This window comes from Etheostoma cragini, chromosome 9 (assembly GCF_013103735.1).
Source record: "Etheostoma cragini isolate CJK2018 chromosome 9, CSU_Ecrag_1.0, whole genome shotgun sequence".
Taxonomy (NCBI): domain Eukaryota; kingdom Metazoa; phylum Chordata; class Actinopteri; order Perciformes; family Percidae; genus Etheostoma; species Etheostoma cragini.
The window spans coordinates 1,930,171-1,946,923 of record NC_048415.1 but is presented as its reverse complement, the minus strand read 5'-3'; the positions used below and the strand labels follow the sequence as shown (position 1 = coordinate 1,946,923).

Below are 16,753 nucleotides of genomic sequence, written 5' to 3'. Positions count from 1 at the left end.
ACCTTCTGTACAACTGGAATAGTGAAACTAACAAACTGGAGGAGGAATCCATTCGGCTCGGACCACTACTAATGAAATGGGTTCACAGGGATTTTAAGACTGGACTCTGTTCCTTCTAATCAAGACCAAGTGTTTTTTTGGGGGGTTGATCACATGAACTGTGACCCCAGGTGGCGAGGGGCTCCTGACACAGACGTTTCAGTTCTAGGAGACCACAAACTGGACAAACAAATCCTCACCAAACCGCACAGAGACAATCTTTTGTAACTTCCTCAAAAAGGGCTCTAACTATATCTGAACTACCTTCTGAGAGGCAGAAGAACAGCAAGCGAGCACGAGAGGAAGACCACAATCCTCACAGCCAGCGCCCCTGGATGTCACCTGCACAGGGGCTCAGTTGTGTTTGTCCCAGTCGGACACACACACGACAAACAAGGGCTATCACAGAAAACTAGCAACCCTTTCACTTCTTGCCTCACATCTAAACCATGACCAGGATCAGATCCCATCATCTGGCTCTAATAAACAGATGTGGCTCCACTGGCACAGCTTCAATCCGACCCACTGCATACTTCAAGTCCAGTAGCACCCCCCAACCTCCACATATTGCTTTCCCTTTTCCCTCATCCCCCTATCTCATTTCTCATTGTATATAACTTATTTATCATCTGTAGATCCTGTCTTAATAGATGAAAAGAACATACTAGAGGAACGATAATGGACGTCAGCTAGAGGATACTGTAACTTCATGTAGAAATTAATATTGTGTCCCTTTAAATGTCCCCATAGACACAACCCCCCCCCCCCTTTAGCCCTATGCGCCAGTTGCACTGGGGGGGGGGGGGGACCTCTATGCAAAAGGTCTTCTTCTCGGTCTTTAGGTATTGTGTATGAGGCAATTTGACTCGTTATGTTTTCTCTGTATCTATGCCAGCTGTCCAGCTTTATTACTCTGCATTACAAATCACGTGCAAGTTTCCATTTTAATAAAATTCTTTTGTGTACTCCTGTCTTATTAAAACATATGTGATGCAAACCAGCAGCAAGCAATGACTTCTGCATGTAAGAAGGAAATTACACATTGACAAGAGCGATTAGAAGCCATTAGGTTTGCTTACTTTTGTAGACTATCTGTTATTTTGCAGATAAGATGTCTTTTAGATGTCAAAAGTCAGGAGACTTCAGCCTAGTGCTGCACAATTAATAACTGAATCAAAATCGCAATATGGAGTAGTGACGACGCCACCCTGAGCTTTACGACATTTTGAGAAGCATCTTTTACTACTTTTCAACGTTTATGTACTACACAATTATTTGATTAATCGATAATGAAGACTATCTTTAGTGGCAGTGCTCGACACTTAATGTACTCAATGTCAGCCATAGCCCTTTATCATTTTAGGTAAAAAAAAAGTTAAGTTCTTTTTTACATTCCCCTAACGTTTAAAAAACTAACAACCATGACATCAATTGTATTATTAATTTAAACCATCTGTGCATTAGCAAGAATGAATTGATGAACAGGCAAACTTGCTGGGATTTAAAACTTTAACATTCAATTTAAGAAATTACAAAAAAATATATATACAAGAATCAGAATCAGTTTTATTGGCAATATAGACACATAATAGTGCAAATGTAGTGTGCAAAATGCATATTGGAATGATAAAGTACCATATTTTAACATATATACGTCACACTGGACTATAATTGCATTAATTAGAAATGTATTTCACAAAATCCAAGACCAAGAACAGACATTTAGCACTCAGAACAGAGTGGATGAGGGACAGTGAGGGAAAAAGTATTTCATCCCCTGCTGATTTAGTACGTTTGCCCACTAACAAAGAAATGATCAGTCTAATTTTAATGATAGATTTCTTTGAAGCATCAGAGACAGAATAACAAGAAAATCCATTTTAATGAGGGACCTCTCTCAATCAGTAAGATTTCTGGCTCCCAGGTGTTTTTTACACAGGTAACGAGCTGAGATTAGGAGCACACTCTTAAAGGGAGGGTTCCTAATCTCACCTTGTTACCTGTATAAAAGACACCTGTCCACAGAAGCAATCAATCAGATTCCACACGCTCCGCCATGGCCAAGACCAAAGGGGTCTCCAAGGATGTCAGGGACAAGACTGTAGACCTACACAAGTCTGGAATGGGGTACGAGACCATTGCCAAGCAGCTTGGTGGGAAGGTGACAACAGCTGGAAGAAACACAAAAGCGCTGTGAAGCTCCCTGGGCCTGGGGCTCCGTGCATGCTCTCACCTCGTGGAGTTGCAATGATCATGCGAGCTGAATGCGGTATCACTAGGTGTCCGCTATGTTAACGGTAACACATTAACAATTATTCAACTACAATAGCACACCGAACAAGTTGAATACGTTAATAATTGTACAGCTGTGCGTACATGTATTCTAACATGCACATATTATGTGAGCCTTTATAAAATGTTCAGTCTAGCTAGAAACAAAATTATGCATTTTAAAGATGGTTTGTCTATTAGGTAAGGTGTACGGGTAATGCTTTAAAACAGTCTTATCTATGGGCCACAAGGATTTCCTCATAAAACAGTTGAGCATTAAAATGAACAGTAACACATTAATGCCACTCATTTTTAAAGCAGAAACATAAATATATAAACAAACGATTGGTCTGCAAAGCACAGATACAATTAATGCACAAAACCCGCATCCTAGCCTCACTCCTTTATTCCCAGACACATCAGCCTATAGCCTACCACAAAATAAATGTCAAGAAGTAGGTCTACAACCTTATCTACGTCTACAGTATGTATTTCAGTTATCCCAAGGGAAATTGTTGTTGGCTTCAAAATTAGCAACCAGCCAAATGCATTTGTCTGCTATAGATTTGCTTCACTCACAAGCCAAGAAAACAATGGAAATCTATTGAGTGGCTGGCAAAATTTCCCTAGCCATTTGGCTGGTGCACTAAAGAAATTCACTTTGAATCCTGCCTACAAAGTATGAAAGAAAAGAGTATGAAATAAAACCCTGATACAGTCCTATTTATTTAGGTATTATTTCTGAGTGATATTTTAGAAGGAACTACACCTTGAAATTTTGGTTTGTTGCTATCATTGACATATGACATATGGATAATAAATATTAATGTGAATAAATACAGACCAAGTAGGCTATGTACAGAGTTCAAAATGAACTTCTTCATCTACCAGCTAAACGTGAATGTTCAAATTTTACCAGACACTCAATAGTGAGTGAAGCACACCTACCAGCCAATTGCATATTTTTCCAGCATTTGGCTGGCGGATTGTGCTAATTTTGAACCCTGGCTATATAGCATAACCATGAAATATTTTTTTTTTTAAACCCACAAATAATGGAATCATCTGGCTTCATAGTAATTTTTGACTCATTGCAAAATGTCTTTCAAAAGTATTTAAAATCTTTAATTTCTGCTGATGGAGTGCAAAACAAGCCTGATCACCAAAGCATTTTTGCATTGTGTCAAATCTGAAAAAAGCATCGGTGGAGAAGCATTTTACATGTCCAAAGTCCACATTAGAAATCCAGTTCTGTACTGAAGTACAGCAAAAAATGACTTTACTCATCAAACATTTTCAGACATTTTCAGGCCGATTGGTTATTCATTAGCGTCTCACCCGCCAGAGTTTTCCACATTCTACTGTACCACGTTCTGCTGCAAGCTCCTCAGATTACAGTAGGCTCTCGTGCATCGTTTGTTAATCCCACATTTAAAAGGATTCCTGTAAAAAGACGATGAGTTCTCTGCAACTTGTGAATCCCAGGGTGAGGGGGATCAGAGGGTCTCCCCACAGTGGACTGCAGAGTCTGGCTGCACACATCTCACAAGAGATCACACAGGTACGTTTCTGTAATCTGTCTATGATTTTTCAGCTGACACTTTAACAATCAGTCTTTCTCTAATCTAGAGAAAGTATGTTTTATGTAAAAAAGGGATTTTTTTTAGGTATCAAAGGCAAGGATGTTCAAAGAAAAGGCCAATATTTACCTTTATTGTGCTCCTTGATGTGAAGCATGTTAAGATGTGGAGTCCGGGTGTCAACTTCCAACAAGCCAACAAAATACCTGTTTACCATCAGGAATCTACTGATTCACACCAAAGAAAAAGAAAGACACATTGAGATTACATATAGTACAGTTTAAAAGAGGAGTAACTGGTGTACACTTGTTTCCTATAACCCATGATGTGAGAATACTGTAAAGGTGATGGTGTTTTTTTGGTTTCAGTCCCAACTGGCCCTGATTCTTAGTTCTCTTGCAGGGGGTGCAGAAACCTTTCAAAGAGGTGATAGATGTCAGCTCAGGTGATCCCCACAAAGCAGGAGTGAAACCCGTGTCATTTGTTCGCCAGGTTAGTTCCCCCCCCCCCCCCCTCTTGGGCTCACAAACTTTCAAAACTACTCTTTATGATTGGGAACTGTCAGTGTTTAAAGAATATTTTCTCCTGTTGTAATTCAAGGATATAGTGGGTTGGTTAGCTATTATAACGTCATTGAATTCATTTTGTTTGTTTTTAAGAATTAAAATTGACTATACTATATAGACTGCTGTTATGGCATACATTTGACATTATTCTTCTGATCAAACAACAATCATCATAATTTATGTGTTATTATAAGTTTTTCTCTGATTTTTTTTTTGACAGGGACATTCCTGTAAACTGACTTTTCCTGGTAATTTAAAGTTATATAAATATTCTCTGTTTTCTTGTTTACTCTAAAGCTCTTGTTGTAAAGGTTGTTAGTGTTTCTTCATGGCTGCAGCATGTGTTAAGTCCCCAAAACCAATTATAACTGACAATCAAAGCTGCAAGCAGCGTAGGACGGGCCCTCGCGCCCCTGCGTCGGGGTTGTTGGCGGACGCCGCTCTCCGCGATCATGCATTTGCGCGGCACTTCATTGGTGACACTGCACATCATCAGCAATGAAAAGGATCACCCTGCTGAGTCCAATGACACAAGGCTCTACGTCATACAGTTCGAAAGCTCTGAAAGGGGGCGTGGTCAAAGCATGGGGGTCGGGGCAAACCTTTACCAATAAAGAAGGAAGTCTCTGCTGAGGTCATTGATACCAAGGACGTAAGCCTCTCTTCTCTAAGCGTTGCTCCTTTGGCGCCATTTTAATGCTACGAAGCCATCACGCGCCGTTAGCATCCCATTGACTGCCATTCATTCTGGCGCCACTTTGACAGCAAACAACTTCACATCTGAAGCGTTTGAAGACTCTACTTTTCCGTTGTTTATTTCTAAATAAACACAACAATGTATAAAAGGCTTCATTACCGTATACCTTACGTAAGAAGACATTTTTGTAAAAATAGGCTAACGATTGTGTCATAACCACGCAACTTAGTGTTGCATAGTTGACAATTAACTGTATTGTCAGTAGAAGCTGGCAGACAGTTTCAACTTACGTCAGCTGTTTGGTTTTAATTAGTAATGTTAACTAGCATTTTAGTTTAGTAATAATTAGCCTGTGTCTATGTTATCTCCTAACATATACCTGCGCTCTCCGTCTCTGCTGATTGGGAATGATTGAGATTTCTCTTGCCCAGCTACCAGAAGACTTACAACTTTCAGACAGGTTGCTCACGTCACATCTGCATCATCAAGCTCAATTGGAGGCCGCGCAGTAACGCTCAGCTATCACTGGAAATAAAGTTGATCTTGATCTATATGTCTTAAAATCCGTCCATTTTCTTTAGGTCTTGGCAGTATGTCTGCACCCTCAGCTGCTGAAAAACCAAACTCTTCCTCTGGATGTCAGGCTGAGGGCCCAGAGGCTCCTGGAGGTCAGCGATGGCGGCAGTGTGGGTGAGGACTGGAAAAGTTGTTTTTCTGTACAGTGTGTCTGACTTCTGAAAATGTGGCAGACTGGCATTTTGATTGACAAATGTCGATATCCAATGATTGATCAATAGGTTCCTATACAGCCTCCTCCGGCATGCCTCATGTCAGGCAAAGCATCGCTGAGTTCATCACGAGACGAGATGCTGGAGTGCCTTCACACGCTGGAGACATCTTTATCTCTGCTGGTTCTCAGAGGGCCCTGATGGTAGGAACACATTATCACCAGTCATTGTCCAGATATGACAGCCACAGAGGTGGGAAGTTACAAATTACAACTACTTTTGTGAACTTTTACGTAATTAAGTTTTGCTTGAAGTTTTAAATCACATCCATTGCTGAGTAAAATAATGCAAATTAAAAAGGTCTCTAATGCTGGACTGTCTGTCAGCAAACTCAAATCAAAGGGGCTTTGTCCCTTTTTAAAATCACAGAAGAGTGTGATTTAACTAAAGAAGTAAAAAAGGTATAAATAACACATAGTAGATACTAAAAAGTATATCTTATCTCCCCCTCGCTGTTAAAAAGTAACTTTTACTCTGAGTAACTTTTGAATTAGCTGCTTTTGACTTAATTTACTTGTACTTAAGTAGACTTTTATTTCATTTTTTTTCAATATCAACTAAGGTTTGTGTATTGATCTGCTGTGTCCAGGTGGTTGTGAAGCTGCTGGCCAGTGGGGAGGGGGAGACTCAGACAGGCGTGCTGACCCCGAGACCCTGCCCACACACCCTGCCCCCGCTGCTGGATGAAGCCGGGGTGACTCTGGTGCCGTACCAGCTGATGGAGGACCGAGGCTGGGCGGTAGACCTGGACGAGCTGCACCGAGCTTTGAAGACTGCTAGGGGGCGCTGCGAGCCCAGAGCCATTTACATCAGCAACCCAGGAAACCCCACAGGTAACCAGCACACAGTACAGTAGCTCCAGTCAAATCACCTGTGTAAACTAGAGATGTTCTAGTACCGATACCAGTATTCATAAAAGCCTGAACTGCTGGTATTGGTGTCAGAAAGTACTGGAGTTCATGCACCGATCAGATAGGCTACCACATAATTTAGCCCTGAACAAGTTCATTTATGTTGTTTTTTCGTGAATGTACGTACATAGATGTACATTTATACGTGCATGTGCGCATATACATATACAAACATGTATGTATGCATGCATACATACATAGATACATACATGCGCCTATACATTAGTAAAGGATGCACATCAGGGCATTTATGAACTCATAAATGAATACATTGTTTTGTATGTTTGTATAGTGGGACATGTGACATAAATATAAAAATATACTTTCTCCATAACAAGCCAGATAAATGTATATTTTAGCTTATAATATTGTAAAAATGTAATGTATATATTTTTTTAATCATAGTTGATTAAATTAGTTAGTTTAAAAGGTATTAAAACAGTCTTCTTCATTACAAGTTGACTGACTACCAAACTGGATAATAAAAGAAAGTTCCATGGCATTTAAAATTCTTTGTGTTTGTTCATTTTTCACAAAAGGTTCCTCCTAAGCAACAACAAAGATGGAAATCATATAACATCCATACAGGGACAATAGTATACAGTTGTTAAAACATAATAAAATATATAACACTGGTATTGGATTGGTAATGAGTATCGGCCGATACAAAAGTTCAGGTATCAGAATCGGGGAGTACACAGTGGTATTGGACCATGTCTTTAAACTTCCATGCTGTTCTGACTTGTCCTCCTAGGTCATGTGCAGGACAGGAACTCAATAGAGGAAGTGATCCGGTTTGCAGCAGCGGAGAGGCTCCTACTGTTGGTTGATGAGGTGATCACAAACTGAATCTTCAGATTGGACTTTAACAAAGTAGTTGGCAGCCTTTTTGCTCACACAGTCTTTCATTAACTATCAATTTCCTTACTCTGCACTCCAGGTGTACCAGGACAGCGTGTACGGACAGGATAAAGAGTTTATTTCCTACAAGAGAGTCCTGTTTGAGATGGACAAAGAGTTCTCAGAGACGGTGCAGTTGGTCTCCTTCCACTCTATATCCAGCGCCTGCATGGGAGAGTGAGTTCTGTTTCTTATCTTTGGATTTGTTGATTTGCTGACAGCATCATACAACAAGCAGCTTCAACCATTTACATGCACAAACATTACTCAAACAGGAGGAAATATCATATTTGGAGACTATTTCCTGATAAAAAAGGAGTGATTTGTCACAATAATGATAAAAGAAGAGCATTTTATTTCAGGCCACACAACCCTAAACCACCCATACACATCAGTTCACACTGAAGCATTAAAAAATGTACTTTGAATAACAGTTAAGTAAAATGAAATAAAATCTTTGCATAAATAGGAAGAAAATGGAAATGTACTTGCACAATTTTGCAACTGCAGAAGCGAGCGTAGCCAAACACACAAACCAACAAAAATGACTGATCATTTAACACCAGTAAGTAACACCAACATTATTAACACCAGTAAACTACACCACTAAATCACTGCACCACTAAATCACTGCACCACTAAATCACTGCACCACTAAATCAATGCACCACTAAATCACTGCACCACTAAATCACTGCACCACTAAATCACTGCACCACTAAATCACTGCACCACTAAATCACTGCACCACTAAATCACTGCACCACTAAATCAATGACAAATACTCAAACAATGAAAGTCGATGTTACTGTGTCTTAAATAACAAGCAACCCAATGAGTTCTGCATCTGTGCCCCAGGTGCGGTCTGAGGGCAGGATACATGGAGCAGGTCAACATGGACCCAGAGGTGACACATTTTGTTGATACTATGCTGTGTACTGATATCAGTACTCCAGTCACAGGACAGCTGGCTCTGGAGCTCATGGTCAACCCACCAAAACCTGGAGACCCTTCCTATGACACATACACACAGGTGAGACATCTGCAGAGCCTTCCCTTGACCTCTGACCACCAAAGAGTAAATGCCATAAACAGTCTTTTTAAATCTTTACAATCATTCCCAGAAAGAAAAGAAAAGTGTTGTCCTTGTTGCACGATCCAGATTTCTTCAAAACATGCCATTTTCAGCGTGTAACGTTGCTCAGTTCAACGTTAACACAAAGAAAACCGACAGTGAGGGACATGCAGCGGAACTTAAGGCGGCGCCAGAACTAGTCTGTAAATGATGCAGTATAAATGTGTCGTTTTTAGTCTTTTCTAAAATGTTGTATTTGAATATTTCTGCATACTGAGGTTACTGAACTGTTTTGGCTTTGCATAAATTGGGTCTGACTGAAATGCTGAGACTCTTTTGGATTAAATGAGACCGATTGGCAAAAGACCTCCGTTGGTTTGGACTGAGCCCTGAATGTTTGTAACATCTGGCATTGGCCCTGCTGAAGATAAGAGTCCTGCCTTGTTTGCTCACATGTATCCCTGCAGCACAGGCCCCTGTCCTGTGTTGTATTACTAGTTACAATCAAAGCTACGTTCCTTCTTCTTTTCTTTGTGTTTGAAGGAGATTCTCCTCACTCTGGCCACTCTGTCCCAGAATGCTCAGCGGGTTCAGGAGTTTCTAAATGATCTACCAGGCATGAGTTGCCAGCCAGCAAAGGGGGGAATATACCTTTATCCCTGTCTGCATTTACCATCTAAGATTATAGAGAAGGCCAAGGTGAGAAATGTTACAAGAACTTTAATGTTCATGTAACAAAATGTATACTGCAATGTGGTGATGTTTTTTTGGAGGACTGCACTCAGATGTTTTGCATGTTTTAGCAACTTTACCAAAAACTGAATATCATTTATACTGCCAACTCCTTTTTTAAGTGTGTGGTAGTGGTGTGGTCCTTTTTTACCTTCAATGCAGACTGTCATGTCCTATTTTCCATTCAATTTTTATATAATGTAAAAAAAATTAAAGAATCTGTAATTCAAAATTTACCTTTGCTTTTACTGTTATAAAATACTGTTGACAGGCCATAAAACAGAGCTTTTATGGCCTTTTTATGATCAGAGTTTGTGTCTCAGGGAAAACACAAGACTTTCACCCTGGAAACACGGGTTTGTGTCCAGGGAGTTCAAGGGGAAAACTGTTTTAATCCAAACCACGCTTTTTTTCTATCTGAAAGTTAGCTGTCGTTGCCGCATAAGGGTCACAGCTTGTCTGCTAAACTCAACTGCAATGGCATCTGAAGAAAGGTCAACTTACTGTTAGTCTGTAACAACGACGTTTCATTTCCGGGATTGTTCAGGTGCCGGCGGAACTCCATGGAAATTCTGCCGGACGTCCCTCTTTTTTTTGGTCCGGATATCCATCACCTTTTGCTCTTTTTTTTTTGTGTCGGCGTTCTAAACTCCAGTGGATTTCCGAGGACTCTGGTTACCTGGTCCCCAGATCTCTGCAGGGTAAATCCATACAGCTAGCTAGACTATCTGTCCGATCTGAGTTTTCTTTTGCACGACTCAGACAACTTTTAAACAAGCATTCCACCAAAACTAATTCCTTCCAGAGGCTTTTTAGCAAAGGCACCGCGTCACGCGACCAGCTGGTGGTCACCGTAATTTAGCAGGATATCACAAAAAATGTCAGTCATACGTTTTTGTACAATGTCATACATACCTGAGAATTTGTTGCCTGTGTGCAGCTCATCAGCATTAACGACAACACCAGCGAACAAGCATCGGGGCACCTAGAGGCTGGAAGACCAGGATGGTCACAGAAGTCTTTCTAACAGTAGTCTGGCATTACCAGACCTTCCCCCACAGCGCTGTGTCTGGCTAGTCCACACAGCATTCCGGGATGGAAGAAAAACATATTTTTCTTTAAACCAATCATAATTGTTATCAGCCCCTGACATAATATGAATGTCTCTGCAAAATAGCCTTCGAAGGAACTTGTTTTGGTGGAACATGTGTTCAGAAGTTGTTTTCGTCGTGCAACAGAAAACTCAGATTGGACAGATAGTCTAGCTAGCTGTCTGGATTTACCCTGCAGAGATCTGAGGACCAGGTAACCATAGTCCTCAGATTGGACAGATAGTCTAGCTAGCTGTCTGGATTTACTCTGCAGAGATCTGAGGACCAGGTAACCTCATAAATCAACCAGAGTTTGAAACTTCAGCACTAGAGAAAGAGGAAGATGAGAGACATGGCAGAGTTTCCAGTGGTACTTATTTAATCCTGGAAGTGGAACGTCGCAGATGAAGACTATTCTGTAATAATAACTAAGATACTGAAGACATTCACCTCTCTGCTTTTAGAAATTGGAGGTGGAGGCAGATGTTCTGTACTGTCAGATGTTACTAATGGAAGAGGGCATATTGTTAGGACCAGGAGGTCAGTATGATGGAACAACTGGAAACCACCATCTGAGGTGAGAGACATGACATGTGACACATTAGTCAGGTTACCTTTTTAAAAAAAAAGTAACTACATCATGTTGTGTGTCTCTCTCTCTCTCAGGTTGGGTATCCTTGTTCCTCCTGACACCATGCAGGAGGTCTTGGATCGCCTCGGCTCCTTCCATCTTCGCCTCGTACAGGACAAACTTCCTCACCCTGACGGAGGTATGAAGGACAAAGTCATGGGGGGAAATTTCAGGCCCATTTCAACTGCAGGAACTTTCCTTATGAACTAACCTTTTGAGGGACCTCACTCCATCATGTTAAGGACTCATTCCATGGGTCTGAATCTTATGCAGTGTTTCAAATGCAAAGCTCCTTTGCAAACAACACTTAAGGGTTTGTGACTAAATTAAAATGCCTTTATTTTACTTTATTCACTTTATTTTAAATATGCATTTTAAATTACTCGTCAACAGTAGCGGGCTCACCTATATTGTGTTACACTAATCAGTGGACTGGAAGTGTGGCGCTCTTTCAGTGTGCAAGCCTATTGGTCAAAAACAAGGAAGTGATACATCATCGATCAAAGGGAGAAAGAAGGGGGAGGAAGAGGAGGGGAAGTTATTGTGATTTGACCACATCAATGGCCCAAGCAGCTTGCAGATCAGATCATACTTGGTTTATTTGCTTCACAGTTTGATACAATCTTTTCCTTAACTGTCTTGTGATACAGTTATTTATGCAACAATACCTATTTTCTTGTTTTGAAAACTGCAAATAAAAGAATCTTTGAAAATGGCAGGACATGTTCTTCTTTTACGAACTGATTCTTATGAACATCAACTAAAGACAGAAGAATTTAGAACACAATTTCCTCTACATTGTGTCCTATTGGATAGTAAATGTCTAAACAACACAAACACATTGTCTGAACAAAGTTCATGAAAATCCATCCTGTAGTTGTTGGCATATTTCAGGAAAAAAACACAAATGTTAGTCTTATGGTCAGTGGGATTCTCATTCATTCTTTCATTCATAATGCAAGACTGATCCCAAGATGGTTGATCCCAAATTTGATATAACCGTGGGCAGAGGGTTCCTCTACATGTGTAACATGTAAATATCTTGATGTATTGAGAATATACAGTTCTACACACACATAGGCCTAAGTACATAAGCATTCATGTCAAATATAAAGGTCTATGATAAATGTGTGTATTTACTTTAAGACAGCTATGGCTAGGCTTGTCTGAGAAACACCAATCAGGGTTTGCTGAAAAGGTGTGACAGCCAATTATGATAGTGTCACAGCATAACCAACCCTGGGGAAACTTAATAACTAATATGTCTAGGATTATACCAGTGCTTGGTTTTACGTGTGTAATTTGAAAACTGGTACAGCTAACCCTCCCGATTGAAGGAAATGGTTAGAGGTCTACCTACAGGTCTTCCTTCGGCTTGGTGTCACCAGCTCGATGCTGGCCTGCCCGCTCTTTTTCACTCGTCAGTTGACGAGGCGTCAAACAGCATTGGCAGACAGTTCCTTTGACATTCAAAACGTTGACATGACATTAACTCAAACTCTGTGGTGAAACACCACAACAAGTCAGAAAAAAACAAGCCCCTTTATCAGTCTAGGACAGTGTCCTTCATGTCCCACTTTCACTGACGGAGATCAGGATTTCCGGAGGCACCTGAACAATCCCTGAAACGAAACATCACCAATATAGACTGAGACATGTATGACATTGTTCCAAGCAATATAAAGTAGGTGTAAATGAAAGTTTTAAAAAATTCCTTGTGAAATAGCACAAGGACAAATACTTCCATCTCACGTGTTCCACATGGGGAGGCAGGGGAGCCCATTGTCAATCCAGATGTGGGATCAACCAGGCCTTGCATTATGAAATCGCATTGGTTCAAGTGTATCATCTCCCATTTGGCCTGGCTTTATTTAACACTTACACTAAGACAATGTTTAACCAGTTTTTTTTTACAACCTTCTATCACCAATAGTTACAGGCTAAGCCAAGCCTTAAGGTGCTTTCCCTTCACTCGCCTGACAGATTTTAACATTGAGCCGTTTTCAAGGTCTCAGAGTTGTTGAGCTTCTCAGTGAGACAGAGATGTGTTCCCTGCAGTGGGTTAACCCCACGGTGACGGGGATCAGAGCCCCAACAAACCTGCAGAGTCTGGCTGCACGCATCACAGACGAGATCACACAGGTGAGTGACCTGAACTAATCTTAGATTTTGCTATTTTAGTCTGCTCCAGTAAGAAGGAAACTAGAGAACAATCTGACTACAGATTCAAATAGAAAATTACATAATGAAAAGAAGCAATCCATATCTTTCACGACAATAGTTGTCCAAACTGTGTGTCATAACAACAAGAGATAATTCTCAGCAGTGGTGGGAGAAGAATTCAGATTCTTTACTTTAAAAGACACAATTATAAAGTGTAAAAAAACACAAGTAGGCTTAGTTAAAGTTAAAGATTACTATTAAAGATAGTAACCATTGAGTGCTATATTGGCACTGGATTGTGACTGTGATGCATATTAACACCTGTGCAGCGCTGGTGGTTGAGTTACTCTTTAACTACTTTGTGTTGGGCAGTTTAATCTGTAACAGATAAAGTAGCAGATATACAGTAAGTGGCAGAAAATGGAAATACTCAGGTAGTGACTGGAACAAACAAGAGAGTGTCTTTGATGTTTTAATGTCACACTTGCAAGCAATCAACCTTTTATCGGGTCCACAAAAAACCTTTTATAGAAGCAGTTTATATTCAGGGACAGAATGGAAGACTCTACCTTATTGTACCTTATTATTATATTAATCAGACAACCTGCAGCTACTATAGTTGATATGATGATAACATTAAATACACAAGCTCTGCCCTTGGAGATAACCCAACAACAAAATACAAAGATCATTGAAGGAAAGGTACTGTATATATTCCAATAAAGCTTTTCCTTTATAGTCCTTAAACATTGTATTTTCTCAATACAGTGTTCTAGACAACTGATTGGCCAACCCTTTCTCACTCAGAACTCGTAAAATACGAACTTTTGGACAGTGTGTGAAGAATGGAAGAGAAGAAGAGGAGCGCTTTGTGGTTGTATTTTCAGGCCAAAAATGAATTGGCAAGCTGTATAATTTGTTAAAAGGCTGTAAGATACAGTGCTAACACAACAAATTTATACAAGCATGTGAAAATTCTGTCCTGGGTTTTAATCTATTAATAATCCAAAGGAAAAATCACAAAACCACTTAAAGAACATGAGAATTCAGTCAGATTTAGCTCTTGATGATGCATCCACCTTAATTTTTAAAACATATTGGTATCATATCAAAATTGACAAAACTATCTCCATATTTACTTGGTATCGGCTCAATCACACATGTTGCAGTATCTCACACATACTACTGTTCTGTCAGTATAGTTCTGACTCTAGGGACGGAAAAAATATGTTTTAGATGCTCCAGACGAGCCGAGAAGTCTGGGTGGTTCATAATGTATCGCAGCAGATCAGAAATATGTTTGTAAATGTGTGTGTAGTCATCATAGTCATTTATTTAGTTCTTTTCAATAATCTCATCCAGTAGAAGCATGTAAATGTTAAAAGAGAAGAGGCCCCAGTATGGACCCTTGGGGAACTCTAAACATCATTTGTCCGCTCAGATGTGTTAAAACCTATAGACACAAAGTGGTTCTGTTTCTTTAAGTAGGATTTGAACTAATTTAGTACTTTTCCAGAAAAAAAGAGGACTCTCATTACCTAGTATGTCATTAAACTCAGCATCTTAGATGTCTCAGATGTCTCGCTTTCAATGTAGAAATAATGTCAACAAATGTTTCTTGTCATGTTTTGTTTTGGAGGAAATCTACACTGATGATACAGAATGTAAGTGGATAACAACCTCAATGCTCCTTAACGTTACACAAAAGAGACAAGTTGGATGACAGGGTTAAAAAATACCACCCAGCTTAGCTTGTATCTAACCCAAAATGTTATTTTCCCAGGGAGTGACAAAGCCCTTCCAGCAGGTGATTGATGTCAGTTCAGGGGATCCCCACAGGGCAGGGATGGCACCCGTGTCGTTTGTTCGCCAGGTTGGTGGTTTATATTTTATCGGTCTGACAGCTACAAACGGAGCCTGTCGGTTTGTGTTATTCCCTGTTGGTCTTCTCAGGTCTTGGCAGCGTGTCTTTACCCTGAGCTCCTCACTGAAAAATGCCTCCCTCTGGATGCCAGTCAGAGGGCACAGAAGCTTCTGGGGGCCTGCAATGGCGGGAGTGTGGGTGAGAATTATTAATATTCATTCATTTGTACAGATTTGAAAACAATTGGCCCGAACTCTGCTCTGACGACTGATCTCTCCACTTTGTCGATGACAGGCTCATACTCTTCAGCCCCCTGTGGTTTACCATGCGTCCAGAAGAGTGTTGCTGAGTTCATCATGAGGAGAGATGGTGGAGTGAGTTCACACCCAGAAGACATCATCTTCTCCAGTGGTTCTCAAAAGACTGTAATGGTACGATGACAAAGCACTTTCGGAGATTGAAGATTTATAGCTATGGGAATCGGAATCATAAATCAGAATCATAAATAGATTTTGTGCTAGGTAGGAAGCACTTAATAGGGATTTGCTTTGGTTGATGGTGCATACATGTAAACAATAATAGAAAATAAAGAAACAACAAATACAGAAACAAATAACACCTGTATATCAACCCGTTCTCACTCCGAACTCGAAAAATACGGACGTTTGGACACTGGCTTTGCGCGTCAGATGCGACGAAAAACACGCCGTTTGGTGAGTGTTTGTGTGTTTGTGTGTAGAACGTGCGATCAGCATCTACACAGGGTTTAGTGAGCAGTATCTAAGGGGGAATTCCTCGTAGGGAAGTTGGTCGGGGGGGTGGTGGATGGGTCAAACGCAGGACTTTCACCCAGGAGAGCGGGATTTGTGTCCCACGTGTGTCCTTAACCGTCCCATTATTGACGCGTGTCAGTGAAGTCGCTTTCTTCTTTAACTGGCCTGTTATTACCGCGTGCCAGAGAACCGTAAGCCCACCCACGACCTTTTCCTAAACCAAACCGTCCCGTTCCCGTGAGTCACAGAACCGCAAGCCCACCCACAAGCTTTTCCTAACAGCGTCAATAGGGACGCCGATAGTCCCGACCTAGCCTGTGTTATATGACACTATAGGAGAACACCAAGCGCGTGTTAGATGACCTTAAAGAAGACCTTTAGGGACTAAACACACATCTGTATCGTCCATTACGAACAAATATCCATTAATCAACGGCTGCGGCTCAGGAGGAGAGCGTCGTCTAACAATAGAAGGTGGTCTCATCCCTGGCAGTCCACATGTCAAAGAGTCCTTGGGCAAGATACTAAACCCCAAATTTCTCCCACTGCCCGGCCTTCGGTCTGTGAATGACTCTTTATCTGATTGACGGGTGGAATGAACGTTTGTGTCAATGGTGTTAATTGTTATGGTTTGGGGGGTTTATTGGGGTTATTTTTCCCTTCTAGCCTCCT

General features: G+C 40.7%; 2 protein-coding genes across 2 annotated transcripts in view; both read left to right on the top strand.

The window, feature by feature from the left end:
* Positions 1-3,697: 3,697 nt before the first annotated feature.
* On the top strand, positions 3,698-12,198 carry LOC117949916 (alanine aminotransferase 2-like). Its single transcript, XM_034880516.1, has 11 exons — positions 3,698-3,871; positions 4,293-4,382; positions 5,735-5,843; positions 5,951-6,084; positions 6,531-6,774; positions 7,607-7,686; positions 7,793-7,929; positions 8,611-8,785; positions 9,371-9,526; positions 11,115-11,227; positions 11,317-12,198. The coding sequence occupies exons 1-11, from the start codon at positions 3,767-3,769 to the stop codon at positions 11,489-11,491; spliced, it is 1,518 nt and encodes a 505-aa protein (XP_034736407.1). The 5' UTR covers positions 3,698-3,766; the 3' UTR covers positions 11,492-12,198.
* A 1,000-nt stretch (positions 12,199-13,198) lies between these two features.
* Positions 13,199-16,753, top strand: part of LOC117949917 (alanine aminotransferase 2-like) — a 10,226-nt gene continuing 6,671 nt past the window's right edge. Inside the window, exons 1-4 of the mRNA XM_034880517.1 lie at positions 13,199-13,423; positions 15,228-15,317; positions 15,398-15,506; positions 15,603-15,739. Of these exons, the coding sequence (XP_034736408.1) occupies positions 13,325-13,423; positions 15,228-15,317; positions 15,398-15,506; positions 15,603-15,739 (435 nt within the window). The 5' untranslated portion in view covers positions 13,199-13,324. The remainder of the gene's footprint in view (positions 13,424-15,227; positions 15,318-15,397; positions 15,507-15,602; positions 15,740-16,753) is intronic.

Bases quoted from the DNA above. Each gene is read 5' to 3' on its own strand.
- LOC117949916 (XM_034880516.1), top strand. From the start codon at position 3,767: ATGAGTTCTCTGCAACTTGTGAATCCCAGGGTGAGGGGGATCAGAGGG. The intron at 7,930-8,610 runs GTGAGTTCTGTT...TCTGTGCCCCAG, and splicing joins TCCAGCGCCTGCATGGGAGA to GTGCGGTCTGAGGGCAGGAT. The intron at 11,228-11,316 runs GTGAGAGACATG...TCTCTCTCTCAG, and splicing joins ACTGGAAACCACCATCTGAG to GTTGGGTATCCTTGTTCCTC.